We start from the raw sequence: 27604 nt of genomic DNA, 5'->3' as shown, positions 1-27604 counted from the left end.
GAAAAATAAGCTGCAAAACGTTTTAATAAAAGTATTTACTATTTTCCCGCACAGTTATTTTATTGTTGAGGGAAATCACTAAAAACTTTCCCATTGCAATTCAGTGCGCAGCTACACGCCGCTCATTTTTCTCTTTTCGTTTTTTTTGTATAATTTTTTCAAACATAATTTGAAACTGTTTTTGGGTGGCCAAAATGCAGAATCACGCTTCTGCCCTTATACTCGTATGTGCCGCTCCAGTGGCCTTGGACGCCAGAAAAGGAAAGCGAATCCCCCCAACCACACACACACATACACACGCACGCTTAAATTCACCCACTTGAGCACGCACACACCCACAGTGATGGGCAGGAAGGGAACAATACACATCCGCATCAGCCATGTTCCTGTCCATGTGGCCGCTGCTGTCCCGCCGCTTGGCCAGACCCAAAAATAAAACCATGGTCGACTTCCATCTGGATGTGGGGCGCGTTGGACGCGTCGGACGCGTGTGTGGCAGTAGTAGTCATATAAAATGTTCGCACATATGCCAACTTGCTTTCAGCCATTTGCTGCAATATTAAAACAAAAGTAATGCGAAAGTGCTTTCCGACCCATCGCCCTCGTTGCCGCCCACAGTGCGCCCCCTCTTCTCGCTCGTCTAGAAAAAAAACCAAAACCGTAGATTAAAAATTTTTCGAAATTGTGTCTGGCATGCAACTATGTGGGGATATTTTAAAAACTGACCATAGCAGGGCATCATTCGCATTACTGGAAACAACGTTGAATGGGTATGATGGAATTGCGCAACAAAAATGGCAAAAAATTGGACACAAAAAGAATATAACTATGCCCATTTTGGGCATAGAGTATCTTACTTCTACTGCTAACTTGGTATCTAAACTTAAGGTACCAGGCGACCGACTACACTGTGGCTTAAAAAAATCATTTTTTCTTGCCAAACACATAAACGAATTAACGATAATGGGCTTTTTCGCAGTTTTTCTTGAAAGGGAATAGCAACCATGCTGTTCCTACAACTATAACTTCCTCTGGGGCACAAAAAATGACAAAAATGTGGCGAAATAAAACACTCTCGGCTGCATTCTGAAAACTTTCACTTAAAGCTGCGCTTTTGTCTTGCATTTTGCCAGCGGTCGCATTTCATTAACTTCCGTTCAACTTTACGAAGACATTTCGAGTGACTCCTTGCAAGGACCGCTTTGTGCTTCGCATATCTCCATAATCACTTTCATTGCCAGAGAGAGAGAGAGCAGTAAGAGCTTCTTAAATTGTGTCTTTTTAAATGTAAGCGAAATGTGGCTAAAAAGGAAGCAGGAGGAGCAGGAGCAGGAAGGCAGTGGGGGCAATGCAATAACTTCCTTATAGACCGAAAACTTTATGGCTGCGCCAGCAGCTGCACTCGAGTCGCTATCAAATCCGAGTATTAAGCCCCTCCGGCTCTCAGTTCCTTTCCCCGTCGCAATGTTATTGTATTATAATGGTCTCCAGCGCGGACCAAGGCTGCATGGGGATGGGATCTGCGTATGTTCTATTTTTTAAGATATGCAAAATAAGTTGCAGTTGCTTTCGACAAAGGCGACTTGCAGACAAACACATCAGACATTGTGAAAAATATCTATGTGTGTATGCATTTACATATATGCTCTGTGCTATGTGCTGCATGCTATATGCTACATGCTATGTATATGCTATATATGCGTGTGTTTGTTGTGTTGGTCTGAGTGAAAAGTTTGCCGGGTACGCAGGAAAATTATAATTCTTCCTCTCTAAACAACGACTGGCCGAAGGAGGAAAGGACATGTTGAAAGAGCAGCAGTACCAACTGACTGAGTGCCAGTAACTGTTGGCTTCTATGTGGCAGTTTTCCGGAAGTTTCCCAAATAAATTGCCCTAGATTCTGCTCGCCTTTAATATTTTATACATATTAAATGTACTTTCCTAATGACTTTTATAAATTGCTATGGTCTTCGAGTGGAGGCTATTTAAAATGGATATCATTGAAATGCTCATTTAGTTATTTATGAAACATGTGCCTCGATAAACGTTCCTTGTATTAATTAATTGTTTAATTATTTCGATGTTCCTTTCATATTTATTTTGCATTTAATTAAATCATTTTTAATTACAGGGTTAATGAATACAATGCATTTTGCATTGTTATTTAAATAAATCGCTATTAATATGGATTTGGTCGCTAATGAGAGATGCATTACTGGGTTATTTGTCTGACATTAACGATTTTATAATGTGCCATTCGTGCATTTTAGTCCTTTTTGATATCTGATATTTTGGGTAATTTGTATGTTCATATTCTATACTAAATTAAAGGATTACAAAAAAAAAGGAACTGCGCAACAGCTTTAACTGTTTTCCAAGCAAAACTTTTTAATGTTCTTCCTTTTATATGGCAACCATTTTAAAGCCAGCCCCCTCCTGGTTTTCTCTGTGGCGTTTACTATTTCATTTTCCAGTCGAAGAAGTATTCGCACATAGTTTTGCCCGGCGGAATGTGCTAAAAGTGCCGGCAGGTAAAAATAATTGCGATTATACTCGCTATTTCTGCGCACACCAACACTAAAAGGAGTGGTGCTGGGAATTGCGGAGTTGGGTGGGGAATTTACCTTTTCCGGACAGGCAGAAGATGGAGTGAATGTGTCCTGATGGCATTCTGGTTTCAGCAAAGGATCTTCCAGCTTAGCCAGCTTTTACACCCGTTTCCCATAGGAAAACACTATGTACTTTAACATTTTTTGAACTTTAATGAGCTCAAATATTTTTGACGCTTAAAAAATCCCCGAGCTAATTAACTGTTTTAAAATGACATATTTAATGGTACATAAGTAATACATTTAATCAGTGAAGATGAATTACATTTACATTCATTGCACTGATTGAAGCAAAACATTTAATAAAAGAATGCACCAATGCTTTTCAATAATATGTAAAAGTGTTTAACAGACACAACCAGCTTTTCACCGATTTATATTTATTTTCTGCTCTTTGAAAACTTTCATTTGACTTTTACAGTGTTTTTTTATTTGTGTAAGCATATAGTTGGGATTAAAAAACCAGCCCAATTAAGTTGATAGCCATTTAAGACAGTGATTAACAGACTGATAGGCAATAAGGGGCTGCACATGGGGCGTATGCGCGATTCGCGTGCCAATTGGCGCATCTAAGTACCCTTTTCTTCGGTTTGCTACCTTCTCTGATTGCTTGCAGCTTAATTAGGAACAGGAAAAGTTTGCCGCATTGTTTGCCATTCGGTATCCCATTTTTGCCATCGTCAACATCATCAGCATCGTTCCCATCTGCTTGGGCTCTGTGCCATTGTTTCTTGAATTAGGTTTTGGTGAATGGACTGCAGTTGTCGCTTATCCTTATCTGCTTGTCCTTGTAATTATCAACCGAGGACCAAGGACCAAGGACGAAGGACCAAGGTGTCCTCTGCCCCTGCTCCCTGGGCCATTGTTTTCGAGTACTCAAATCGCGAATAATGCTTTCCACTCGGCTGATTCTGGCCAACTGGCAGATAAGATATGCCCAAGTTGAGATGCTGGCTTTAAGAATGCAGCCGCTTTAATTAGTGATTACGCATTTGCAGCACGTGCTACTTGCTACTTGCTACTTGGCCCTTTTGCTGTGACTCAAGTTAATTAATTAATTATTGTTCTGGCATTCGTTTGGTAACAAATTTTGACACAATACAACTGCCAGCCCTCCATAAATTTACTCCAGAACTGACCTCCCGTTGCTTCTGTTGCGGGGTTTCATTAATAATTCAGCTCATATGAAAGTCGGAGAAACTGCTGAATTGAGCAAGCGAAAGCTGGATAAATTAAGTTAATATCACATCAGCAGCAGTAACGGCAGTAGCAACATCTGTTGCTATGAAGTTCCCAATCCAGTAATCCATCCATGGCCGAAAATCAATACACTTGGCATTTGACTGAAATATCTCTAGCTATTCGTTTCAATTTGTCAATCAAGATGACACAACAGGCCTGAAAAACAAAGCGAAAATTGAAATTAAAAACATTCAGACAGCATTGATCAAGAAAAATGTCCCGCCAAGTTTGAGGGGAAAATTCAGCTAACTTTACACGCACTGTGGCAAAATAATCCTTGCTCTGTTTTATGGCTTATAGCAATGTATATAAATGAGTTTTGAGCTGGCTTTGTGTTTTGCGGTAAAGTTCAATAAACTTTGCTTTGTTTATTTACAGAATTTTCTGGTTCCGTACTCCTGCGGTCGAGTTGAATTTTTATTTGATTTCGGTTGGATTTGTGTGAAGGGATTTTAAATTCGATTTGAAGAATTTCGGCCTTTTGGGAATTTTCACCGAAAATAGTCAGTTTAAGATTTTAATTGAAATGCCCTAACTTTTCGTTCTCAAAGGATAATCGATTTAAATTAAACAAATACGCTTTAACTGAAATGAAAAGTTTGCATTTAAACAGCTGCACATTTTTTTCCATTCAAAGAAGCTTTTAGTTTTGTTTAACCCCTAATCATATTTGAATAGCAAAACTCATTTAATTTTCCTGCTCAATTTGATACGTTTTAATTGCAAAATTATAGCTGCTGGCAAATTAGAGGAACATGTGTGTAAATTTACCGACATTAACTAAACACAATTTTTGTTCATATTCTGGGTGAAAACTAAGAGCTTTGCCGACCTTCACTTGGCAGTTTTAATATTTTACTTCTAACTTTTTATCCGCTCTAATTGCATGTTGCACTCAGGCAAAAGGTTTATATACACACATGTTTGAAAATATGTATGTTTTTCTAAAAATAAAATAACTGCAGTCCGACTGTCATATGCCCGTCAACACAGACAATGTTCTGCACACATATCGCATTCAACTATTTGAACAGCTTCCGAAATGCGCATAAAAAACTTTTACAATAAATCAGAAAATTTGTAAAACATTACACACGCTGCCATAAACTTACTTTACATTGATGTCGGTCTCGGGCAGATTTGTTGCAAAAATGTTCGGCACCAAATGGAAATTTGTTTACCAAGCTGTTCATGCAGCAGGCTTTTGTATTTTATCTGGCCTGTCGCAACAGTTTGCATTATTGGGCGAGAGTAATTTCCAAATTTAGTCACTCTTTCTACGGCTTTTAAAAATGTAACTAGAATAACGCATAAAAGCTCATTAACAAGGTTATAAATTTGTGTATCTTTAAAAGTTTGTTTTAACTATTATATAAAGATTGAATGGTATGTTTTTTTAGATTTTCTTGTATATTTTGAAGGATAATGAGCAGGGATTTACAATGTAGTTGTTTTTGAGTAAGAATAAAAGATTCACTAACGAGTCGATCTAGCTCTGTTCGTCCGTATATGAAAGTTAGGACTCATGCAGTTATTTAGGTATATTATAATTGATTAGTTTCGTAACAAGTATCTAAAGGACCCCTTTCTCGACTAAAGCGTCCCTTCCTGTTTCTTTCCATATTGTTGAATATGGCTTGAACAATGTTTTATTAAAGTCTTAGCTGAACTGGAGGCAATCAATGTCCGTGACGAGCGAACGATTTAACGATTATGGCGATAAAGAGATTTATCGGCGAACGAGTCAACTGAAGCTATTCAAACACACGCCCACTTCAGACAATCCACTTCCTTTTTGAGGAAGCCAAGGACCGAGGATATGGCGCGAAAGGACTCGCGTGTGTTTTATTGAGCACTAGACTGCACTCACATTCGGGAGCGATTAAAATCGATTTAAGCCATTGCCGGCATAAATCAACCAGCCAAAATCATCTGCTGGCGAAGGTCAAAACATCACCTCCCCCTTTTCTCGCCCCTAATGATGAACGGGATTACATGTAGGCATATTAACATTACTGCAACAGTATATTCATCTACGAGTAGTCTTTGGTTGACAGCATTTATCGGTATTGTCATAGAGGGAAATCGTCATTCATCATCTGCGCTTGCTATCCTTGTAGGAAAAAATATTATTTGCAAACTCCCTTGCTGAGCGATCGATGGGAAGCCTTTAAAATGCAAATGTTTTATTTATATTGCGGAAAAAGAGACGATGAAAACGTATTATTGATGTTCCCTATTGTTGGGCTTACTTGAAAAAAATGCAACATTTCGGAACAACAAAGTGCAAACAAAGGTCCTTTCATACCAGCATACCAATGTTTCCACCTGTATCTCTCAATATCGCTGCAAGAAATCCTTGTTTTTACTGGCAAGCGACATGCATAGCTTGGATCTTAAAGAGAAAACAAGTTGCGACACTTTAAGAATATGAAAGTAGTTTTCTAAATGGCTGACCCCGGTCACATCTTGGAAATATTATTATGACCCCACTGAGTGGAAAATTACTTCGCTTGTTGCATTCCATTCAGCTTCACTCCAATTTCCAGCTGCATCTCCATTTGAGCTCCGTTCGCATCGCGTTCATCCATAAATATTCATGTGACCTAATCGGTTTATGACTGCCATAATCGCCAGCACTTTGCACGTCTTTTGGTCATGAAGTTGGCTTTACTTTCCTCGCTATTTTTTCACTCTTCCATTTCAGTATTCAGCGTCGACATATGTCAGCAATGGAACATGGGTTAATCTTAAGCCCTGTTTTTAAACGAATCGAAGATTCTATTTAGGCAGTTCTTTAAACTGTTCTACACATAAAAATCTATTATTCTCACTAAGATGATTACTGCATTAAGATTGTGAAATACAAGCCGCTTCAATATGGGTATAAAGGTTTGGAACTTGCCTGCTAATATATATCGTTCAGTTATTTTATAGCGTTACTCTGGCGTGCACGCAACATTTACTTAAATACAGTATTTTTCAATTTTTCTGAGCAGTTCATCCCGAAATGTATGCTTAAGTCCTCTGCTTACTTTTTAAAATCACTCAAAGCATACGAGCTCCTTGGGATTTAGTGCACGCAATCACAAATCTCATTCGAAGCGTAAAAAATATTCAATAAAAATGGAATTCGAGTTACATACGAGTATGTGTGCGTTACAGCCAAATGTCAGCAAAGAAAAAGCGCGTATATTTGCGCGACATATTTACGGCGTTTTAAATGAAAGCACGTGTTTAGCAAGGCAAGCGATGGCGCTTATGCCCCAAATATCGCACCTAACTCGCGCCACAAAAAATAAACAGCGAAGGTACAAGCAAATGTTGCAGGAGCATCAGCATCGGCATCAGCGTCGGCCAAACCAGGCAACCTGAAACGAGACCGTAAAATGGCGAACGTTGGCAATAAAAACTAGAACAACTGCCAGTGGGCCAAAAGCTGGGGCAATTGGGGCAGGCTGGGAGTGGTGGGTGGTGGGAGGTGGGAGGCGGGGGTGTTGGTTGTTCTAAGCGCGGGCAGGTGGAGCGCATTACTTTGAAAGTACATTGAGCTTGAAAATGACTTTGTAAATGGCGCTCGACAAATATTTTATTACTGGGGAACAGCAACAATTTACTTTGTTTTCCCCCCACCAGTTTTTCCCTGAGTTTGGCTGCCACTTTTCTCTGGCCCACAGTTTTTTCACACCGTGTTTCACTTTAATTTAAATCAAACAATTATTAGCACCACTGCTTTCCCCCTTTGAGATTCGTCGTTCTTGTCAAAATAATTGGCTTGTAGTTCTCGGGTTTCTCGCTACTTTTTGATTTATTAGTAAAGAAAATTAGGATGAACATAACTTCCTCTTATTTATTAATTTATATCACGAAATATAATTCATTTTAGATTTTAGACTTATTTAAAAAACTATTCTAGAATTTAAGAGAGAAAAATCAGGAGTCACTCTAATTTTTGCCAAAGAATTACTTAGAATATATGCATTAATTTGCGCCAAAATGCTTTTATCATTAGAAATTGAGACCAAAAAGCCACGGAAATCAAAAAACACTGATCCCTGCTAATCCAAAATCATGCATAAATCAACGGATATTATATTCGTTTTAATGCAAGCTTTATAGTCGATGACAACGAAAATCCCATTTAATTCCTTCTTTATTGGCTAAAATTTGTTGTTCATTTTAGCGCCTGCTGCGAAATTTAATTAAAAATTATCAAGTTAATTTCGCAAATTTGTGTGTATTTCACTACCTCCACGGGGAGTGTCCACCAGTCCCAGCGAAGAATGCCTCCAGGGGCGGCACAAGGGGGCGACACCGGGTTGGCGCTGGGCTGAGTTATGGAATGTTGCCAAATGCCAGCGGGTTAGACCTGCGGTTGCGGTTTGCCCTGTTCTGGCCCGAACGAGTCCGGATTCCTGGACTGGTGCTGGCGATGGCGATGGCGCTTTGGTACTCCACGTTTCTGGCTTTTGAGTTATCCTTTTCGCGGTTACCTTTTGTCGCTCGCCATTGTGTTAGCTGGTCCATTGTTTGAAAATTCGTGGATTGGGCGGGGCTCGAGTAAAGAGTGGTTGTGCTCACAACTGTTTGAGCCTGGCCATTGTTTTGGTGCCTAGTAAAGGATTTTTTTTTGCCTGGTTTCGCTGCTTTCACTTGTTGAAGTGTTGACTTTGACGTGGTCAATGCTTGGGCGCCATAACAGCTTCATTATGGTGCCCGATCCCGTTCCCGTTCCCAGTTCCCAGTTGATTACAATTCACGAAATTAACGCCCGTGTTGAGATTACTCCTTAATGCCTCTGCCAAGAAGATAACCCACCCATCTTCACCCCGGGCAGCACTTTCTGAGAGTCATCCTTGGGCTGCCGCGCGTAGTTTGCATTAATTTCGCGTTAATTTTCCGCGATAATCGTATTTCTTCCTATAATAGTCTGAAACTGGTTCTCGGGGCGGGGACTCGCATATTGCTTTAATGGCGGCTAAAAAGCTTTTAATGGCATCTATTTGAGATTTTATTTATGCACTCGAAAATCACATTGAAGCCTGGCTACTTTCCTTTTTGTTTGCTGGCCTGCGGATTCAAAGCGAAAGTTGGTTTATATATATCTACTTAAAAGGAAGCGCTGCCAGGCCAACTAGTCTGGAATTTTAAAGCCGCGCGTATATATATTGCACTTACTTTTCTGTAGATAAAGGAATTGAAACTTTCTATATTGATTTGTATAGCTAACTTTGTGATGAACATAAAGCTGTTTTTTTTTTTGTATTCCTGTAATTAGGTTTGCTTTCCGTACTAATATATTAGCAAAGGATATAATCATTGAAAGGTGTACCTCTCTTGGGCTCTAAATCTTCTAGGCAAAGCTAGCTAAATAAATTCCATTTTTACCGTAGCCATTATCAATAAATTCAAGCTGATAAAACAGATATAGAATATAGTTTTTGTTCTTCGATGTCCAGCTCCAATATTCGGTATTTCAAGCGAGTTTCAAAGCGTTTTTTCATTGTAATCCCAAATCGGTTTTGTTTGATTTGCTGTCCATGGCTGGCAAATTAAAAGTCGCATGAATTGGCCCTAGCAAACAGCGGTGGGGCTTATTCCATGGATTTTGTTACAGGGGGGAATAGAGGATTGGGGGTTGGGGAAATGAGCAATGGACCTTCAACGAAATTCTAATTATTCATTGTCGACGCGCCGCTCGCTGACAGCGAAAACAATGAGCGCACTCAACTGTGAAAACTGCAACAAAGCGCATTCCAAACCCAGACTGAAAAAAAGGAAAGGGGATGGTGTCGAGGGGGGTTAAAAATGCGGGGGGAGTGACGCATTTACTGTCGCACTAAAAATAAAGCTTCGGGCCAAAGGATTCGCCAGCCATGAGAAACATTGTCAACATTTTTTACAATTTTCTAGTCGTTATTTACCATTGTTTCAGCTCCGACCATTGTAGGAGATGCACAAACACAGACTCAGATACAGATACAGATGGAGATGGAGATACAGATACAGATATAGATGCGCAGATACAGATGCATTCCCTTAGATACGGGTGCTTGTATCCATGACTGTTGGCTATGGCAGCAATTTGCAGCATTTAGTACGAGTCCATTTAACTTTAATGCACTCTCACTCTGGGTCTTTCACTGGAGTTATCACAGCTTCCTTTATGGAAACGCCAGCAGACGATCTTTGATTTATTGCCAGCAGTCGGAAAAGCATTCAACTTGCAATGTCCACTTATAGAAGTGGGTGATTTCGGTTGCAAGGACGCAGCTCATCCTTCTTGTGCTCACTTGTCATTGCCTTGGGCCATCCGACTGGTTCCCCGGTGCCCAATTGCAAACAGTTGGCATTACGGCCAAAATACTTCGCCCAACTATCTGACCCACGCCCAATTAATGAATACTCGGCTCAGAGCCAAAATCCGCTTAGACGCAATGCGACACGTCCGAAAAAAACAAAATCGGTCGAAACTGGGGAGAGCAGGAAATAAAAAACTCTATAAATTCTCACTTTCACGGGCTATCGATTTGGGTTAGGCTTTTCTAGATTGGCAGCAGACCAAATTAAAAAATATAAGGATGGAAATAAACCAATATTTAAATTTCACATATATGTAGTACTCTCGACTAAAATTGTAATACTGACACAAGTTAAAATCAATCTATAAATAAGGACATTATGTCCTGAAGTTCATTTTTCTTTATTTTGAATATTCAATTTAATTTAAAAACAAGAGAGAATGCTATAGTCGAGTTCCCCGACTATCTGATACCCGTTACTCAGCTAGTGGAAGTGCGAAGAAGAGTCTTCAGCACTGACAGTTTTTGGCGGTTTGTGGGCGCAAGAGTGGGCGTGGCAAAAAGTTTTTTGGCAAATCGTTAGAAATTTACAAGACTAATACAAAAATGAAAAAATATCAAAACATTTTTCAAAAGTGTGGGCGTGGCAGCTTTGGGCGGTTTGTGGGCGTTACAGTGGGCGTGGCAAAAAGTTTTTTGGCAAATCGTTAGAAATTTACAACACTAATACAAAAATGAAAAAATATCAAAACAATTTTCAAAACTGTGGACGTGGCAGTTTTGGGCGGTTTGTGGGCGTTAGAGTGGGCGCAACATGAATCGACAAACTTGCGCTGCGTCTATGTACCTGGAGTCCGTGTGTTTAATCTCAACTTTCTAGCTTTCGTAGTTCCTGAGATCTCGACGTTCATACGGACAGACGGACGGACAGACGGACAGACGGACAGACGGACAGACAGACGGACGGACAGACGGACATGGCCAGATCGACTCGGCTACTGATCCTGATCAAGAATATATATACTTTATATGGTCGGAAACACTTCCTTCTGCCTGTTACATACTTTTCAACGAATCTAGTATACCCTTTTACTCTACGAGTAACGGGTATAATAAACTCAAGTTAGATTAAAATCCAGCAAGCCAAGCATTTTTGAATTTATTACCTGGCTTTGCTTGGCAGGCTAGAGTAGGCGGTAGTTTTATACATATTTGTAATAAATTTCAATGAAAAAGGAGCAAAATTCTGGATTGATTTTATGTGAGTATAAAACCGCACACACAACTCCACCAATGGAGACTAACAAAACCAAACGCCAGCTGCATAGTTTTGAAGGTACCTCTGTGTAGCAGACGTGTGCACTCAAAATCCCAGTAGATCCGATTCGGAGGCGGCACAGGACAGAGCGCCAGAATACATGATGGCCGAGCAAATGGTGGTGAACACGACGTTGCCGATGGCGGGGCGGCGCCTGGACCGGGATGTTAACCGGCTGCTGGCCTCGGGCTACCGCACCACCGTGGACGACAACATGGCCAATCTGGATGTTTGCCTCGAGGGGCCACTGGGCAGCGCCTACGAGGGCGGCGTTTGGACAGTCAATGTGGCCATGCCGCAGGAGTATCCGCTGAAGGCGCCGCGCATTCGCTTTGTCACCAAGATCCTGCACCCAAACATCGAGTTCATCACGGGCCTGGTCTGCATGAATGTCTTGAAGCAGGCCTGGTCATCCAGCTATGACCTGGTCAACATATTCGAAACCTTTCTGCCACAGCTGCTGCGTCACCCGAATCCGCACGACTCACTGAATCACCGGGCCGCCGCCATCATGAAGCACTCGGAAAAACTATTCCGTGAGCACGTCATCCTCTGCATGAAGACGTACGCCATGCCCGCCATCCTTCCGACACGACAACTGGTGGAGGAGGGACTCGAGAAACGTTCCTCGGATCTCAGCCTATCCGACCTGCTGACGGACTCGGATGATGACGAGGATGGAAACGGGAACAACGCCCACATCGCCCTGCCAGGATCAAGCTAACTATTGAGTATTTGGAAGGTCTTTTTGTGTCTATGTATGAGAATAGTTTGTATATGGACAAATATATCGAAATTTGAAGTAAGAGTGGGCCTGGTCTTAATCTCCACACACCCTATTCGGTTTTCCTAAAATATCTAATTCAAGATATTCCTCGACACGAGTTCATGACAATTAACAGTTTTATGGCTTGGCCAATGTCTTGAAGAAATGCTTGATATTAAATTGTGCGCCTTAATTGTGTCGGGTGAGATGAAACCAGATTGCTGTAATGTTCCGATAAGAAATTAATTTCGCTCCATTAAGGACAATTACAAATTCAAGGGCCATAATTAAAGCTGATGCCAACTCCATTCAACACATCCGAAAGGGCTACGAACAGGTGATTTCTGATTAATTTGTCTGATTAGGCAAAATGCCAGAAAGGTTTTGGTAATCCCATTATGTGGCTCAGTTCAAAAGTGCAGTCATGTGAAAACAACGATTTAATTGTGATGATTATTTAAACAATTGTTTTTGAAAGCCCAAGAGGCTACACTTTGCTGATGACAGTTCAAAGTTTGACAGCCATAACAATGGAGTTAAATGGTGGATAAATTGTATTCGATAGGACTGTGGAATGGGTGAAACCGTTGCCAATTTAAGCTGAACTTAAAGGCTGGCAAACAATTGTTAATTGGTTGGTTTTCGAAAGGATTTCCATTGTCTGGACAACTTTTCTGCTGCCTTTCTAGTTAAGACTCGAAAGGGGGGTGCAAACCAATCTATATCTCTGGGAAAAAATTCGATAAGTGATGATTCCCTAAACTGACGAAATGAATTCGTCTGCCTGTCCCCAAAACTGGTCGAACACGATGATGATGTGGTGATGGGAGATGGGGGATGGGGGATGGAGGCCACCTAGACGTGAATTTGGCTTTATTGACGCCTGCTACTTGGCCTGGTCTGAATGTCTGACTGAATGGCTGGCCACCTACCTTCCCGCCTGCCCGCCCATCAGTCCCAGAAACCATGGCCAATGTGAGTGCAGTGTTCCAGACAGTTGCGCAGGCAATCCTGGCTAGGATGAGGACGGAGTTTGAGGGGCTGCAGGGGTTTTGGCCAGGTCGAATGCCTGCCTGTCTGCGTGTGCTGCCATCGAATTAGAATACGATGTGGCCCACTCTCTTCGTCTGTCCGGGCACGAATTTATGCAATAGTCGTTGCCATTTTCGAACCTAAATGACTTTATCTTCACATTTCCACAACGAAATGATGTCTTTAGTGAAACATTCGATTGAAAATGATGTGGTCTGACGAACGAAATGCAGCTGGAATGATATCGTTCTTTCTCTTTGAGGTACAATCCCGTGGCGTTCTTTAAATTTTGCATAACTTTCGATATTCTGGCAAGTATACAAGCCATTTATCGCATAGATAATCAGTACATCATTTTATTATCTTTTATAACATTTAGTCAACAAATTCAATGCCTCTTCAGCATTATTGCAATTTTAATTTTCAACCACCGTCTTGGCTTTTGATTTAATTTTTTGCCTGAAGCATTTTATTTCTCAATTAAATTTCCGAAAAATTTGCTGGGATCAAACAAGTTTCATTCGCCTGCCAACTGCAGGTAAATGTTTACTTCCAAAATCCTGGTATCAAAAGGAACAGTCTACATGGGCTTGACATTTAATAAAATGTATATCAATCATTTAATCAAACAGCTTCCATAAAACATTCTGGGCTAGACATCTGTGAGCCCCGCCCTGACTTAAACGGAAAATCCTTGAGCAGGACGCTGAATGGACTTTTCAATGGCCAACTGAATGGGTCAATAGACGGTTAAAGCCAACTGTCCTGGAATCGAGCATGCATCCGCTAGCGCTAATTTATTCAAGTCAATTGACTCGCAGCGAGGCGAGTCGAGTTCAGTTGACCCTGCACGGTAATGCCACGCGGAGGCTAGCCTCATTAGCATATTCTAATTAATTTATATTATTCCAGAATGCACAGAACTTAATTGGAATGGACCACTTAGTTAATGAAATTGAAGCTGCCGGCCGACAGGCTGGGACTGTCTCCAGCCCTTTTAAAGAGGCATCCTGTCTTTTAATTCAGGATTTCATGCCAAATTCTTAGCTTCTGACAATTTGGCGTGACTGGGAATGAAAGCCAGGCACTTCGCTCGTACTTGATGGTACAGGGTTGACAACATTCCACAACAATCTTTGCGAATCCGCCCTCTTTGGACACATTCTCATTAAGGAGCAGCTCCTTTCACGAGAGTTCCCGAGTTGTTGGCAAACAAAATTCGGTCGTCGTCTTCGCCGAGTTAGTTATGACTGCCAACTTTGCGACACACAATTTGCATTTGGGTTTCCCTCCACCTGGCCAAGGAGTTCCACTGCTTGCAAGTTATTTCTTTCGCCCTGTTTGACAACCAAAGGACATGTGTTCCAGTTCCTCGAGGGACCTCATTCCTCTCGCTCTCTTTCTCACTCGGCTAATTTATGCCAAGACAGTAGTTTGTTGTTGATGAACAAGATGGGGATACGATTGTCGAAGACACACCTTTGTGTGTGTCCCCGCATAAATGTCTTGTTAATTTCTGAAAACCCAGGCAATCGTTGCCTCCACTCAAAGGTACTCAACATTCCGTAGTCCGTAGGACTAACCACACTTTGAGACCCTTGAGAGTTCTCCGGCACAGCGGTTTGGCTTACCGGGATTCCCCTCCCCCAACATGACCATTGTTTGCCTACACAATCGGGTCCCTACCGCCACCTTAGACCCCAACTGGTGGCTGGGAATGTGCAATGTCAGGGATTGAAGCCGTGTCTTTGGACATACGCCAAACAATGCAGCTTCAATTACCAGGCAGCTTACAGCTTGTTTAGCTGAGAATGTTTTTGTTCGAAGTCTTGGTGGTTAGGCTCGAGGAAGGAACCTGATTCCGACTAGGATGATTGTTTGCGAACACACACCTTCCGTGGCAACCCAAAGTTTTCTTAATGATGCAGACAATGTCGAGCATCTCAATTAGGAGTTGTACCTGAAATAGAAGAGGGTTGCGTACGCTATTGGCTTATGCTTAGACAGTTTAAGATTGAATTGCTTAATAATTTTATTAAACATAATAATGTTAGCCGATTGCTCGTCATTGAATAATTCATCAAAAGAAAAGATTTCCCTGCAATCCTCGATAAAGACAGTAATCATCCATCTGCCTTTAAGATAAATCTAAGCGGATGTAAGACAACTCCAAACGCTTCCGAGAAAATCACATCCAACCTTGAACTGGAATGCGAATGATAGAGTAAGGCAGTGAATGCCACTCAGGTCTGCCCCATTCAAATTGCTGGACATTAAACGGATGTCGATAAATGAGATTGACAATGACAAACACGAAAGCGAAAAAGTAGCCAGAAAGGAGAGCGAGCTCCCCAGCTCCGCAGAGTCAATAAAATCCCCAAAAAGCAAAATCCCCACAGTGAGGTCACTGGGATAAGCTAAAAAAGGGAAATGTTAAACCAAAGCGGAGAGATCTGAGTGACAGCTGAACCTCTGCGCCCCGTTTCCTTTTAGCCCCTTTTCCCCCTTTTCGTTCATGGGCCCGTCTCCGGGTTAACAGATGGCAGAACATATACGGTCACAGTGCCACATATGTCAACCGGAGCCAGTCCGGATGATTGCAGGCCAGTGGTGGTACACTCACAAAAGCTAACTCTACTTTACTTTACTTTAGTATCTGGTATCCAAATACCGCCTAAATTCATAAACTAATAATGGCTTACAGCGGTTGAACCACATGAACCCACACCAAAATATGGATACTAATATCTATTTCCTAAAAAACCATTCCTGATAAGAAGCATTGAAGAATTGCATAAATAGGTATTTCATTTCCTCTTTTTGGCTAGCAAAAACCTATTTCATTTCTTCAAGTGTTTCAACGGGTTAGGAAGGCACAGGAGATGGTCAACTGAAATGAGCAAATGTCAAGTGCACGCCCGAAGAAGGAAGGCGAAAACAAATCAAAGCCAATGGCATAGCCGGCATTTGTCAGCGTTTTGTTTAAACGTGAATTAAAGAATCTCCGTTCCGGGGGGAATGGGGACTTTGTAATCCACACATTTTCATGTGGTGGATTGCTTATTTGGCTGTTGGCCACTTGGCGAGAGTGGCAAGTGCAAACATGGGTTCCCGGCATCTGAGCGCCACTTTCTGCTTCTGCTGCTGCTGTTGCTACTGCTACTGCTGCATGTGCCATTTGCATAAATCAAATTTGAATTTGCATTGCCGCCTGCACCGAGCAGCTGCAGTGGGTGAGAAAGAGCCGCCGCAGCTGCTGCTGCTGCTCCCACCTCCTGTCGCAAAACTCAAAGCTCCGTTCTCCGCAGGCACACACTCATGCTGCCAGGTATTCCAGCTGGATAAACACGTTCGCACAAAGAAGGATGAGTGCGGAAGGATCCACCGGTGAGTGTGAGTGTGTGTGCTCGAACACGCACAGGGCAATGAGCACGCAGCCAAACTTACGCACGCTCGCCTGCCACACAGCCACACAGCCACGCAAAAACAAATGAGAATGCAAACACACACAGGCACAGGCACAGGCGCAAACAGCGACAAAGCACTGCCAAAAACTCACTTCCGACAAAAGAAGCCCAAGCGAGTTGCCATTAAATGCTAAAAAGCCAGTCAAAACTCCAGAGTCAAATGCCTCGAGCTAAAACTTTCTGCACTACCTATTTATAGCATACTTTTCTGCGCTCGTGGGAGCTCTGCTGCGTGGAAATCATTCTATAACCTTTGCTATTGCCACAAGTGGAAATACTATTAACCCAATGAAGGATCTAATTCATTTTTAATCTTCTACTATATTTCCAAACTAGAGGGTTTTGCAGTGTTTGTGAAAAGCGTTCTTCTACCAAATATTACTTATACATCATATAAAACACATTTTTTGTAACAAAACTGGTAAAACTTCATAGTTTAGATTTGCAGTTCTTAATGTTTTTAGCTTCTGACACTTTGGTAGGTTGTAGCTCTTGTTGTCAAGCTCACATTTCCTTTTGATTTCTTTGCAATTTCTTGCGCATTAGCTGAGGAACTTTCGTTGCTACGTTACGATGCACACACACACGCTCGAAATTCGTGCCCACACACACAGAAAGCGCATTACCATCCTGCCACGCCCACAGCCCACTTTGTGGCAACTTTTTGCCTTGTCCAAATTAAATAATGCGCAGAGTTGAGGCAATTTATAATGTTACTCCAAAATTGTTGAGTGACTTTTGAGTACATTTTTGCTGTCTGGGATAATTGCGAGATAATTGGTTCGCTTGATAATTTCAGATTTATGACAGTAAGAAATGCAAAGAACTTGGAAAGTAGCCGAATAGAATTGTCATTTCAAAATATATGACTCAGTTTATAGTTGAATAAGAAAGAGCTTAGACCTTTAATAATATTGTCGGGATAGAGGCTTAACTGTATTTTATCCCACATTGAAGTATGGACTCGAAAACTCTCAATTTATTAACGGAGATAAATTGCCACCCGAGATCCATTCTCACCGCGAGTGAAAAATACCCAGTGTTCGGCTATTTTTTATCGTTTCCCAAAAAAACCGCTTGGAGGCCATTCAATGGCAGTGTCAATGTCGCTCCGGTGGAAAGGGGAGCAGGGATAATGCCCTTCAATCAAGTTTGTGGTGCCATTGGCTGACGTGACTGTTGCTCATTTCACGCTTGGCCTTCCCATTGTCCTGCTGCCAGGAGGCTGTCACGAGGCTGCCAGCCCGCCGGCTGATTACCAACGAGTTTGCAGGAAGTCCCGATAAGATTGCAGGTCCATAAACGCCAGCCCTCCTGTTGGAGAAGAAATTTCGGGACATGGCAACGGTTAGAGGAGGTGGGACCACAAATCACTTCGTATTTCATATCACTCGCCTGGTCGCCGTGGAGCAGTGCGCTTCTGATTCGCCTCGGCAGTGTCAACGTCATCGGCAAATTCTAGAAACAAGGATAAATAAAAAGCTTTAATACGAGTTTATCTTTAATAGTAACATTTAAATAATTAAGCACATGCCAAACTTAGCTTTGACTGAGTTAGTGACTAGATTTGATGCGCTTATTTAGAAAAATTGTTTACTTAATTTATTAAATCATGTGGGTGTAGAAAACTTTAAATTATAGGCCATACTTGCAGGACTTCGTTTAACACATTCAACGTCATAGGCGACATCTAGAAAATATGATAATCAAAATCACATTAAACTTTCTATGGCAAACAGTGTTTTATATACATGTGGGTCTCCGATTTTCTTCATCTATCCTTTCTTCTTGGCCTTCGTGGGTCTTTTGATTTAATGCTACGGCTTCACCAGTTCCGTTCAAGACACTCTTTGAGGAGCAGGGTTCATTTGGGTCACTTGATTTGTCACCAGCTCTAGAAGTCTGTTGCTTCTCGTCCTTACCAGCAAAGATAAATTTGGACAAAAGTCCCCCACTACTTCCGTCAGTGAAACGAACAGGACCACCACCTTCCTTTCGGGTTTCCGTGCTACCTCCGGCATCATCGTCCTTCTTAGTTTCCTTGCCACCACCGCTTCCACCATCACCGCCTTTTTTCTGCCCTTCCTTGCCAGTCATAAAGGGTTCCATAATCTCCAGAGGAATGGGGTAAATTATCCTAACTCTGCGCTCCGAGGCGATCGACGACAGGATCTGCAGATGCCTCAGCTAAGCCAGAAAATAAAAAAGAGTGTATTATTTCCTGAAGCCAAAACCCTCACTCTTACCTGAAGTGTAATCTTGTTCTCTGACATCACATCGGAGGCCTCCTTCAGCGCCTTCGAAGCCTTAAGCTCTCCCTCGGCCAGAATAATCTTGGCTCGAGCTTCCCTGACAGCTTCAGCCTCGCTGGCCAAGGATCTTTCAAGACTAGATGGCAATGTGATGTCCATTCTATTTTTGATACATATATGTATAATTAAGAGATTTTAGTAAAATAACATTTGCTTACACATCCACCCGCTCAACGCGAACTCCCCAGCGGTATGTGATTCCTGATACGGCCTGCTGGATTTCCCTGGAGAGTTGCTGCCTGGAGGTCAAGAGGACATTGAGCGTTTTTGATCCCACTACATTACGCAGCGTGACCTGGGAAATCAGCTCGGTGGCCTGTTTTGCATCGTCCACTTGGATAATCGAGTCGATGGGACTGTAAATGGAATAGTAGACGACGGCATTTACGGTGATCGTCACCGAATCCTTTGTAAGCACATCCTGCGGGCGGACATTGGCCACGTCGGTGCGCATATCTACTCGGTGAGTTTCATCGATGCACGGAAGGATAAACACCAATCCCGGACCTCGAAGACCTTTCCTGGGTGAGATAGAGGTCGAATTAGACATCAGAAACTGGTAAACGACGGAAAAGTCCACCTAAGACGGCCGAGCCGAAGTATAATCATTCTGGAGTACTCGGGAACTACGGTTAGGCAAATCATAATGGAAAGGGGGAACGTTATGATCACAAGGAACCAGCAAATTCTCACTAGAACCATCTCGAACGTGGAATCCTTATCGTCCTCAGCTGAAAAGTAGGCAGGCTTGTTAGAAGAGAACCGGTAGATGTCCCTTGATTGCTCATACAGGTTTGAATGTATCGACTTGGCGGAGGCTTAGCACCACCATCAGCTGAAGGTCGCCTAAAATCCTTGGGGGTTTTCATTTGGTCAGGGTTACTCATCCCCCCATTAGATGCCGCATCTTTCTTTTCATTCTGCTCGTTCATAACGCCGAATTTGATAATAGAATCTAGTATAAAAAGAAATATTTCGTTACTTGTGTGTGTATGATGTTTCATGCAAAGCTAACACTACGAAATAAAATATTTGACCCAGGAAGACCACGGATATACCCCTATGAATATTCCCATTTATTTTTGCCATGCAAGTGTGGAAAATTCGAGCAAATAAGAGGGTGTTGAATTGCACATAACCCGCAAGAGCTCATAAATTTCCCTTTTTTCCAGCTAGAAAAGCTCAACTGCAACCCATTCACTGTCGACCCACAAAAACACCAAAAGTGCACATTACTCTGCTTATAAGCAAGCCACATTTTCCCAGAGAACTCGTCGGTGACAGCAGGGGAAAATGCTCAGCATGTGAGATGAGGGATCGGAAGCTAATGGAAATACATATTGGGCAAAGATGTAACCGCCGGATTTGATGCCATAAGAATATTCGCGATTCTAGTGTTCATTTGAAAAATGGCACTAATTAGCAGAGTGCATAATACATAATGCGAAATGAGGACAATGGACAATACGCCAAACAGTGTAATACATCAAATGAAAGTAGAGTACTTGGCATAATTTATTAATGGAAACTTCTTTTGCTATCGCAGGTTATTCGTTCTAAACTATTCCAACTTTAAAAGTAGCAGCATTATTGAAAACTTCTATATGAATTGCCCTGCCGACATATCGCTCTCGAAGTTATTAAGTATTTCCCTATTGCTGTTACAACTTTGAAACGCACTGTACCGTGGGCCGGAGGTGCCGCGGCGAAAGTGTCAAAATCTGACATGGAAAAATGAACCCAACACGAAGAGCTCCTAATTTTAGTAACAAAAGCCGTTTGGCGGGCTTCTTGCCAGCACCCTTTGTGACGCGGAAAACCCAAAGCACTGAGCAAAGTTGGAAAAGTGGCCAGAAGTAGGAGAGACGGGGACGGCGACGGGGACGGGGACGGGGAAGGGGACGGGACTGGATGGTGAGAAGGCTTCTCCGATGATAACACCTGGCGGCGTGAACGTGACGATGACTGGCACGATAGCATTGAAATATTAACTTGGCCAAGTCAGCGTGGCCCCGCGAAAAGATTCCCGGATGATGGGGCTGCCCAATTTCGCCGGCTCCCATCGCGGGCAATTATAATTAGATGTGACTGACGGTGGGAGCTCAATTAAAAGCCACGTGGCTGGGCGAGCACCCAAAATTGGGTTAAAACGTGCAGCGACAAATGCTCGTGTGGAAATGCAGCGGCCAAAAAACCGCTCGAAAATTGTTTCTATTTCAATTTGCCAGCTTGGTTTTCGGGTTTGGGGTTTCGAGTTTCGGGGTGCGGAAGCGTGACATTTGGACTATGCCGATATTTATGCTTTCCCGGGCTCAAATACCCACATTTACACAACTTTCGGTTGTGGTAGGCAAGGGCCGCTGCTCCGGGCACCACGCGCCCGCTGGGGGTGGGTGTGGTGGAAAAGTTTTCGTTTTCGTTTCGTTTCCATTTTCATTTTCATGCCAAATTTCGACACACACATCCGCGTCTGCGGTCAACTCCGGATTCGGTTCCGGATCCGCCCGCCCAACCGGAAGCCTTCGGCAATGCGACGATAGGAAATTGGTTTATTTTATTCCCATCGACGGTTTTCTGCGGCCTTGGGTGGCGGGAAAAGTGGGTGTGGGGTGGGTGTCCGTTTTTGGGGGAATTTCCAAATTAACATGAAAAGCGATTTAACGATTTCGCTCTGAAAAATCTAATTAGGAAAAAAACAATGGCCGATTTCATTGCGCACTTTTTTTGGGGAGGGTGAATAACGAAATAATTAGAGCACCATTAGTTGAATACTTGATGTTTGTTTTCCAGTGAGCTGCGCCAGCTTTGATCCAACAAATTGACTGGTTCAGCCCCGGTTTTTGGTGGCTGGTGGGCCACTCTGGTTTTGCCCTCAGTCTGGCCACGTTCTAATGAATACGAGGCCCAAATGAAGTTAGAGTCAACAGCAATGGCGGATGGTAATAACTAGGCCAAAATAAGCAGATGGGCAGGATATGGTAAGGGGTTTCTATTGAAACCGACGTTCCAACGCACTTTGTTATCCCTATAATATTTTGAAAAATACTGAATAGGAAAATGTAATAGGTAAACTGTTAAAAAGCAAGTTTACAAGTTTACAATTATGTATAGACCCTTTAAAAAATTTCCATCTATGCCAGCTTTCTACTTTAATATGAAAAGATATAATTTAAATCTTTTAAACTGCGAAAATTCTCAGAATACAAAACTTCAGTTTAAGTCAAGAACTGTGTTTCCAAGTTTACCTTTTATCTGTATATAAACCCGAGTGCACTCGCCACTCCAAAACAAATAGAGATAGCTCTCAGCCAGGGTATAAGGGTCTTTGACCTCAAATCCACTGGCCACCAGCCCATTTTGCCCACCCATCGTCCCAGTCACATGCAGCTGAAACTGCATTTGGAGTGTGTGACCGCAGGAGCACCGAAAGCCGAAAATTGGAGCGCCCTGGAGCTTAAGAATGAATGAAGTGGAAGACATGAATGGGAATACGCGAAACAGGATCACACTCATAGGGCCGAAAAAAAATGTTGAAAGCGGTGGAAAAAATTCAGGCTAAATGTGCTCGTTAGTGGGTTTCTGACTGGGTTTTCCATGTCGATTGTCTATTGGGCCCCCGCTCGTTTATGTGAATACCCCAGATTCGTTTCCGTATCGCATAATTTCCATCTTCAGCCGCTTCTTTTAGCCAGTTCCTCTGGTGTTTTCCGGAATTTTGCGTTGCCGAATGTTTGACTTTTAAGCAAAGTCAACACGCAATTTAAATAACAATTGGCCCTTCCTTTGTGGGTGTTTTTGTGCGTGTGTGAATGGATGTGTGTTTGGACGAGTGTCATTAGCAAGACATTTATACGCCTCAGTTGAGCACCCAACACATGTTTATGCATATCATCAACCTTTTGCCGAGCATAAATTAAGTCAAGGCCAGGATTTTGCTGACAAGGACAAACATTTTGCCAAACATGTGCGGCTCAATGTTCGACAAGAGCTTTCTGAGAACTCAGGACTTACGGCGTTACAGCGTTACTTACACAAAGGGATAAGAAACGTAAGTAGCGGAAAATCGGCTCAGTGTGCTAGTGGAAGTTCTGGGAAAGCAGTCTAGTTCGTAGTGTATCGAATTCAATGAAGACATACTTAACCCCATAATTCAATTTGTAAATTTCGTATGCTTTACAAATATTACATTTGTCAAGGATAAAATCCGAAGCTATAGTTTAATATTTGTATCCCCAATAAAGGCATTTTACTTGTGTGAGATTGTAAAGAGTAAGCCACAACTAAAGGTAAAAGAAAAATTGAATGAGATGAAGCTAATAACACTGCTAAAAAGATTTGACTTGGAGTGTTTGCTATTTGTTTATTTTAACTGAACTTCCACACAAGCATAGTGACTGAAAGCATCCATAGGCTAAGTGAATGCTTCCACAGCCACACCCAGGTGCACCTGGTGGTATTAGATGGCCTAAGCAGACCGACTTACTGGTCACCTGCACATCCTTATCCTGCGCCACTCTGTTCCGTCTTTCCACTTTTCTTCTCCGTCGTTCTTATTCTCTTTGCTTGCCGTTTTATCTAAGCTCAGCTTTGGCATTGTTAATACCAACACATTTTCACATTTTTACCCGCTTGGAAAATTTACGTATTTCCCAGCCCACCGATGTCTGGATGCCCCCACCCAGCTGCTGATGTCACGGCATTTGGACTTTCCTGCACTTTAGTAAGCGCACAAATCCGCACGAGAAACGGATGAAAAAAAAGGGATTTTATCTTTTAGACGCTTGTTGCTTTTGGCTCCTTGAAGTCGCCGTCCGGACATTTCCGGCTAAAGGAATACGTATGCTCGTGTGCTGACGTGGAATTATCGCCGGTCCAGATTTATACCGGGGCCAACAATGCTACTGGCTGATTGTGGGAATTAACAGCTCCGTTTCTCGGCAACATTAATTTATGGCTTAAACAGCTAGCGAAAACAGTTAGGGCAATATTGAATTCAGTCGAAACATTGGTGGCCACAAATGCTGCACGCTCATTGAATGTCCTTTTCTAGGATTTCTGGGACTTTCCACAATTTCCACACTTTCCACCGAACACCATCGTTGCCCAGTCATCTGTGCTGATTTCCATGGCAAATTTCTCCTTTCGCACCATTCATTTGCAACGCCGAACAATGGATTCCAAAAAAAGAAACCGAAAGTGGGAAAAAGTGTCTGCTGCATTGAGACAAATTTAATGAAATTTCAAATTGCCATTCGCCTTCTGTCTAGATCTCAGGATGCTTTCGACTCCTCTTCGTTGTGTCAAAGCAAAAAGGGGTCGTTCCGGATTTCTCTTCGAAAATTTTAGCCATACTTCTAAAGAGTTTTACATGTAGTGGTTTTTACGCGGGGCTCTTAAACAATTGATTCTTTTTAAAGGGTCCCATTTGCCAACTTTAACTGAATATACTGATGTAGCCACAAAACAAAAAGCCAAAAATTATTAAAACAATTTGGTAAATGAAAAAAAGTCGTCATAGTGATTTTCATTGCTCATTCTTTAGTTACGGTTTTTATTATACGAAATTCTGTCACTTTGGCAGCAACTTGTGGCAGATTCCAATACTTAATCCAAAAAAAACTTTCTCTTCCGGAAATATAAGAGAAACCAGAATCGGCGAGTGTGAATATCGGAATCATTCTTCTCCGCCTTCATCGTGGGCTTTGCATGTCGGTCAGGAGTCGACTCAAGTCGCCTCGTTCAGGATGTCCTTTGTGCCGCTGTGACAGCTGCTCATTTCACGCTTGGTAATTTCAATGAATTTTGCGGGGATTCCGCAGGACATGCCATGGCACGGCACGCTATCCACTTATTTGTATGCCGGTCATTAATTAAATTTTCTCATCTATATTGGATGCGTTTAGTTTGAATAGTTTTTCTTAGGTGCAAGCGGAAGCGGAGCCTATTATTTTTACTCAATTATCTAAAATTTGTACGCAATTTGTAAGTGTACGCAAGTTACTTCTCGCCTTTAAAATAACTATAAATGTATATTACTTACTATATATATATATACAAATAAAATCTCCTTCAGTTCGTCGGTTTAAACAAATCCGATTATATTACATGCATCAATATATCAACATACATTAAAACTGGACACTACAAAGAATTTAACAACAAACAATTTAGCAACAATTAATTTCCTATCCGAACTATGATCCTCATCCTATTTCAGCATGTCAGCGTAACGAACTGGCAGATAGGCGAAGAAGGTTTTGAGCATGGAGGAACTTCTGGCCAAGTGGGGACTCAGGGCACTCCAGCAGATCCTCGTCAGGTTCAGGATCTTGTCGTTGAACGGCATTCGGTATTCGGCTTTTATTTTATTGGCCAGCGCGTGCAGACGCTTAAAGTCATCGAAGGTGTCCTCTGCCGAGAAGCCTTCGCGCTTTGCACTGGGTGCTTGGTTCAGTTGGTTCTCCACTTTCGCAAAGGTGGTCAGTCCCTTTTCAATCTGATCGACAATCTCCTCGTGGCAGTAGGTTTTCCCATACCGACGCTTAATCCACTCGAGCATCACAAAGGACTTGTGCGAGTCGGGAAACGCTGCAAAGACGCAGCGTGGATCCTGTCTCAGTATGGATAATCCATCGCGCAGCAGGCGCTCCATTAAGTGTTGGTTGTTTGGGTCGAACTTTTTGATGTTCTTTGTCCAATCCATGGCGTCCTGTGTTTTGCAGATTTCTTCCGGCTCATTCTTGGCTGGCTCTTTAAAAGTGATTGGGCTTTCGGATTGGCCAGCTGACTGGCGCCGTTGGTGAGCCTCCAAGGAGCCGAACCACATATTTTGGGCGCACTCCACGATGGCCGCCACCAACTGGTCTCGGGGATTGATCCGTCCGTTGTAGCCATCCTCGCTGGAGGGGCAGCTCTGCTCCTTTAAGGAGCGGATGGCCTGCGCACGCATCACATCCCTGGGAACCGGACTCTGATCCTGCGGTGCAACCGCATGGTAGTTGAACATGAAAGGACCGTGCTGCTGAGGACCCACGAAAAAGCGTCCCGGCTTCGAAGGTTTCTTGCAGGTGGATTGCTTTTCTTCGCCGAATTTCGATTGCGTGATAGACACCTTGCGCGGACGTTTGACGTGTCCCAGTATAGAGGGTGGACATTTGGAAAGCTTCCCCTCCTCGGGCAGCGTGGGGCATGTGATTTCATCATCGGGATCCGAGACCCGCACTTTGCTTAGCCGACTCACGTGGCCCCTGCCGGTAATCACATGGACACCCAAGGTGGGCTTGGCACTCAGACGTCCGATGTCCGCCTCCTGGGATAGGTACTTCACCTTGATCTCCTGCACAGCCGTTGGCACCTTGCCCACCGAACAGATCTGATCGTGATCCTCCACCAAGACGACGTCCGTGTGGTGGCGCTCACGAAGTCGTTTCCATCGCAGTGTGAACTCCTCAATGTCCCTTTCCAACTGGGCCACAATTCGCTTCCTAAGGAGGGCATCCTGGCGTGAAGTGATATCCACTAGAGCCAAGCACTGTTTATGTGCCTTGACCACAGCTGCATCCTTCACCAGCTGCTCCTGACGCCGCGCCTCCTTATGGAACTCGCATATGGGCATCTCCTCGTTCTCCGCCGGCTGAGCACCATCTATCTTCGCCCAGTAGTCCGTCATGATGTCGCCCACCATCTGGAAGAGCATCCGCTTCACCGGTTGGAACCTGTACGCAGCGAACCAGCGGTTCTCCTCGTTCACCTTGTAGTTGGGCCTCTCGCCGGCGGGCCAAAATGGAAAGGAGACGACGTGGCAGGGTCGCTTGGAAGTGTACTTGTCGCCACCCTTGGGAACCTTGGGTTTGGGCAACGAGGTGAAGTAGGGGGAGCGAACTTTTTGGGGATCCGATGACCGTCTGGTCGGTGAAGGTGTTGGCATCGAGATGGAACGATATTCCCCTGCGGGAGCTATTGACTCTTTCTTATTTAGCCGTTCCACTCCCGGCGGCAGGATTTTGTCCAATTCCCTCATGGTCATCTCCAGATCCAAGTAGGTGATGGCCGACATCAGGATCTGTTCGCTGTAGACAGCTCCTGCGCCCTTGTAGCACGCCTCCAGCAGAAAGTAGAGGAAGGCCAAGTCGCTGCCGCGACAAATCCCGATTAGCTTGCGCAGCATTCGCGTCTTCACCATGGGAGTGACTCCCAAGCGACTGAGACAGAACTGGGTGCGGTACACGGTTCCTTCGGCGTGGTCATCGCGGATGGAGAAGGCCAGTGCCTCGACGGCCTGCACTTGAAAGTCGGATAAGTTGGTGTACCATGAGGCCCCCACTGGTGCTGGCTTGTCCCGCATGGTTTACTCCAAAAATTTATTTGGTACCGCGAAAGAAGAAAAAAATAGGCTAAATAAAATCACTTTAAATTTTGTTGATGCTATGTATGCAAAGGCTTGAAGCTAAGTATAAACTGAACCAAATCATTTTTGTTTTAAGTTAAAACGCACACTTTTCGTCATAAGGGGTTCAGTAGTTTTAGCCAAAATTATACCTTCCAATCGAATACGAA

The 27604-nt window shown here is 43.1% G+C and overlaps 3 protein-coding genes across 5 annotated transcripts; 1 reads left to right on the top strand and 2 right to left on the bottom strand.

Moving 5' to 3' along the window:
• The first annotated feature begins 11280 nt into the window (after positions 1 to 11280).
• Positions 11281 to 12279, top strand: LOC122621368 (ubiquitin-conjugating enzyme E2 4). The gene is made up of 2 exons (XM_043799207.1): positions 11281 to 11414; positions 11474 to 12279. The coding sequence occupies exon 2, from the start codon at positions 11572 to 11574 to the stop codon at positions 12193 to 12195; it is 624 nt and encodes a 207-aa protein (XP_043655142.1). The 5' UTR covers positions 11281 to 11414; positions 11474 to 11571; the 3' UTR covers positions 12196 to 12279.
• A 5338-nt stretch (positions 12280 to 17617) lies between these two features.
• On the bottom strand, positions 17618 to 20053 carry LOC122620706 (band 7 protein AGAP004871). 3 transcript variants are annotated; one of them, XM_043798301.1, is made up of 8 exons: positions 19839 to 20053; positions 19629 to 19779; positions 19207 to 19569; positions 18983 to 19148; positions 18488 to 18923; positions 18385 to 18426; positions 18132 to 18194; positions 17618 to 18050 (listed from the first exon to the last, which is right to left on the bottom strand). In XM_043798301.1, exons 1-8 carry the CDS (start codon positions 20050 to 20052, stop codon positions 17992 to 17994), a joined length of 1494 nt encoding a protein of 497 aa, XP_043654236.1. In that variant the 5' UTR covers position 20053; the 3' UTR covers positions 17618 to 17991. The 3 variants fall into 3 exon arrangements, 2 of the variants coding, with proteins under 2 accessions (XP_043654236.1, XP_043654237.1); XR_006326147.1 differs by lacking the exon at positions 17618 to 18050 and having other exon boundaries at positions 18488 to 18584; positions 18659 to 18923; XM_043798302.1 differs by lacking the exon at positions 19839 to 20053 and having other exon boundaries at positions 19207 to 19564; positions 19629 to 19646.
• A 5071-nt stretch (positions 20054 to 25124) lies between these two features.
• On the bottom strand, positions 25125 to 27516 carry LOC122620391. The gene has a single exon (XM_043797825.1). The coding sequence runs from the start codon at positions 27390 to 27392 to the stop codon at positions 25257 to 25259; it is 2136 nt and encodes a 711-aa protein (XP_043653760.1). The 5' UTR covers positions 27393 to 27516; the 3' UTR covers positions 25125 to 25256.
• Between the last annotated feature and the right edge of the window lie 88 nt (positions 27517 to 27604).

Source organism: Drosophila teissieri, chromosome 3R (assembly GCF_016746235.2).
Source record: "Drosophila teissieri strain GT53w chromosome 3R, Prin_Dtei_1.1, whole genome shotgun sequence".
Classification (NCBI taxonomy): Eukaryota; Metazoa; Arthropoda; class Insecta; order Diptera; family Drosophilidae; genus Drosophila; species Drosophila teissieri.
The sequence above is the reverse complement of the archived record's forward strand: the minus strand, read 5'-3'. Positions and strand labels throughout refer to the sequence as shown.

Bases quoted from the DNA above. Each gene is read 5' to 3' on its own strand.
- LOC122621368 (XM_043799207.1), top strand. From the start codon at position 11,572: ATGATGGCCGAGCAAATGGTGGTGAACACGACGTTGCCGATGGCGGGG.
- LOC122620706 (XM_043798301.1), bottom strand. From the start codon at position 20,052: ATGAAACATCATACACACACAAGTAACGAAATATTTCTTTTTATACTA. The intron at 18,924-18,982 runs GTAAGAGTGAGG...TTTCTGGCTTAG, and splicing joins AGAACAAGATTACACTTCAG to CTGAGGCATCTGCAGATCCT. The intron at 18,195-18,384 runs GTATGGCCTATA...CCTTGTTTCTAG, and splicing joins TGTTAAACGAAGTCCTGCAA to AATTTGCCGATGACGTTGAC.
- LOC122620391 (XM_043797825.1), bottom strand. From the start codon at position 27,392: ATGCGGGACAAGCCAGCACCAGTGGGGGCCTCATGGTACACCAACTTA.